Genomic DNA, 2,862 nt, shown 5'->3' with positions numbered 1-2,862 from the left:
TTATCCGGTAAGTAATTGATAGTATTAAATTTTACCGGTAAACGCTTACCGGGTAAGAGTTTGGTAAACGGACCTAAATGTTTTACATATTATCATTCTTGATATGCTTTCAAGAAAATATGTAACAAAAAGGGGCTGTTTACCAAACACCTACCCAGTAAGCGCTTATCAGTAAAATTTAACACTATCAGTTACCTACCCGGTAAGATTTTAGTCCAACTAAAGGATATTGTATGCAATAATTTACCTGATAAGTGCTTACCGTAATAAGAGTCTTCGACATCACTTACCGAGTAAGACTCTTGGTCTTTGTCTCGCTCTTATCGGTGTAGAATTATTGGTCCTTATCATATTCATTCGATCAGGTAACGTGACTTGATAAACACTTACTCGAATAAACATTTGGTAAACGACCCCTAATATTTTACCTAATTTTTTTTTTTACCATAGAAGGATCAAGAAACTTCTTGATGCTTCATGATCCCATCATAGATCTTGGAAGTCCTTAAAAGATATCAAGAAAATCTACCATATAAATGACTTTCTTATCTCCCCTGGGCCAATCCCAAATCCTAGCGCACAACTTCTTCAAATTCCCAGAAAATGCAATTTCTCTTTTTTTTTAGACCCCAATCCCCGTTGACGTCACATTGACTGGGACTCCATGGAAGATATCTGCATCCACATGTAGAACCCCCGAACCTCTGTAAACCATCCTTCTTGTGTTTACCTCAAATCCCTAATCAGCTTACTTCCTTACGCTTGAATACACCCTTTTGCTTTCTTTGATTAAAAAACCTGTTACGCTTATCCAATTCACTCTCAAAACTGCATCGCCCCCCTAAAAGGTATGTTCTTACCTTAAATTGTAGTTGTTCATCGGCTTTTCTTGATTTATTACTTCAATTTGGACATGGGTTTTGTTTTTGCATCAAAATCTGTGTTGATTTTGGGGCTTATTTCTTGTAAAACAGTATGGATTGAGCTCGTTCTTGTTTTCTGTGGTGCGTATGCTGCTGATATATAATTGCATCTAATTGCTTAAAGAGAAATTTCTTCGAATTTAGGCACGCTCTTGCTTTATATCAGGATATCCTTTTGGGTATTCTGTGAATTTAGGGTTCTTCTTCATATTGTTATCGTTTATGTGTTACTACTTATATTGATTTTTTGGGTATTCGTTGCTTTGATTTTCGCTTGTTTCTGGATGCGTATTATAATCTCTTATATTCTCTCGGTTTTGGGTATTTTTTGCGCAATTTCTAATGTTGCTGTTCTGATTATGCTATTACTTAATTTCTCCAAATTTAGGGTTTTCTGAGCACTCAATTTTAAAAATTCGGGGATAATGTTGGTGTCACATATGGAATCAAAGGGACAAAGATGGCCGAATGTAAGATTAGGAGAAATCGGAGATGTATCTGCTGCTTTTAATTATGGGATTTCTGACATGATGATGAACAACTTATGGTTGTATGATTTTAACATACTCGAAGAACCACAAAACGATCAAATTGCTGTGTTCCCTGAGCAACCATCATCCGAGTTTACAGTTTCTGATCCTGATTTATCCTTAAAGTTTGTGGTCGATACGCAGCACAACAGAGAGAATGATGATCCCAACTCCATGAAAGCCCCCTCTGGATATGGCACAAATAATGAGATGGAAATGAGTGAACCTAAAACGACCCAGAAGTGCATAAAAGGGCCACGGAGCAAAAGATGCAAGCGAACTGTTTTTGAAGGTCCATGGAAGTTCAAGGCCCTTTCTGCGGATCTTTATGGCTCAACTGATAATCAAGGGTCTGCTATGAGCAAAAGAACTTTTGGGAATGATGTCAATGAACCCACTTTCAAGATCCAGAAGGGTGGTAATTTTGAAAACAATGATCTCATTTCGGAATCCAGTGGTAGGTATAATGATGTAGGTGTAAATAGTGTTGGTAGATGGTTGGAAGATGTGGGGTTTGGTAGATATGCAGGTGTGTTTGAAATGCACGAGGTCGATGAAGAAGTGTTGCCTTTGCTTACTTTTGATGATCTGAAAGAGATGGGCGTTCTTGCTGTCGGGCCTCGAAGGAAACTGTATGCTGCAATATGTGGACTGAAGGCCAGATGCAACAACTAACAAGCAAAGTCCATATATGTTAATGTAAGTAGTTTGAACTTTCAACATGTTGTTTTGAATAGCTTTTGGTTCGACTGCTGAAAGTTGTGTTTTAGATAAGAGATAGGGTCAACATGATCTTTTTGATAAGGGTTTTAATCAAGCTTGTAAATTTTGTGCCCAAAGTTTGCTGATTGGTATCAGTCTTGAGGTCAAGAATAACCAATAATGTCCTTTCTGTGATTCTTTAACATAGTCCCTTAGGGTGCATTTGGTACTTGGACTGGATGGGACAGGACTAAACAATCGAGATTGAGGTATGTGGTTGAAAGAATTCTGGAGGGTTTTAAGATTTTAAAATTAGATGGGTAGTTTAGTAATATACCAATATTGTCCATCACCCTCATCTTTTTCCACCTATTTTGATGGGACAAAAAAAAGATGCATTTTTGTCCCACTCACGTCTTGTCATGTGGGACGATCTGTTCTTGTACTTTCCTGTCCTCTCTACCAAATGCAACCTTGGGGATTGTGTATTAATCATCAATCCCATTGGTTGCGCATCAGGCTTCACCATCGACCATTGCTGACCGACTTCCATAGCCGTTTTGATCAACCACAAACCATCATCAACCTTCATCGATCTCCAAAAAGCAAACCTGCCCAGTATATTGCATCCAAAAGTAGGGCATGGGGGTAAGATGTGTGCAGATATCCCACAAGACTGCTGCTGTTTCCTGTATCTTTGTAATTTT

At 38.2% G+C, this 2,862-nt stretch overlaps 1 protein-coding gene across 1 annotated transcript; it reads left to right on the top strand.

The window, feature by feature from the left end:
* Positions 1–595: 595 nt before the first annotated feature.
* Positions 596–2,289, top strand: LOC112510516. Its single transcript, XM_025115962.1, has 2 exons — positions 596–848; positions 1,312–2,289. Exon 2 carries the CDS (start codon positions 1,349–1,351, stop codon positions 2,126–2,128), a length of 780 nt encoding a protein of 259 aa, XP_024971730.1. The 5' UTR covers positions 596–848; positions 1,312–1,348; the 3' UTR covers positions 2,129–2,289.
* The last annotated feature ends 573 nt before the right edge of the window (positions 2,290–2,862 follow it).

This window comes from Cynara cardunculus, assembly GCF_001531365.2.
Source record: "Cynara cardunculus var. scolymus isolate 2C chromosome LG 3, CcrdV1, whole genome shotgun sequence".
Lineage (NCBI taxonomy): Eukaryota > Viridiplantae > Streptophyta > Magnoliopsida > Asterales > Asteraceae > Cynara > Cynara cardunculus.
The sequence above is the reverse complement of the archived record's forward strand: the minus strand, read 5'-3'. Positions and strand labels throughout refer to the sequence as shown.

Excerpts from the sequence above, each read along its gene's own strand:
- LOC112510516 (XM_025115962.1), top strand. The coding sequence starts at position 1,349 with ATGTTGGTGTCACATATGGAATCAAAGGGACAAAGATGGCCGAATGTA.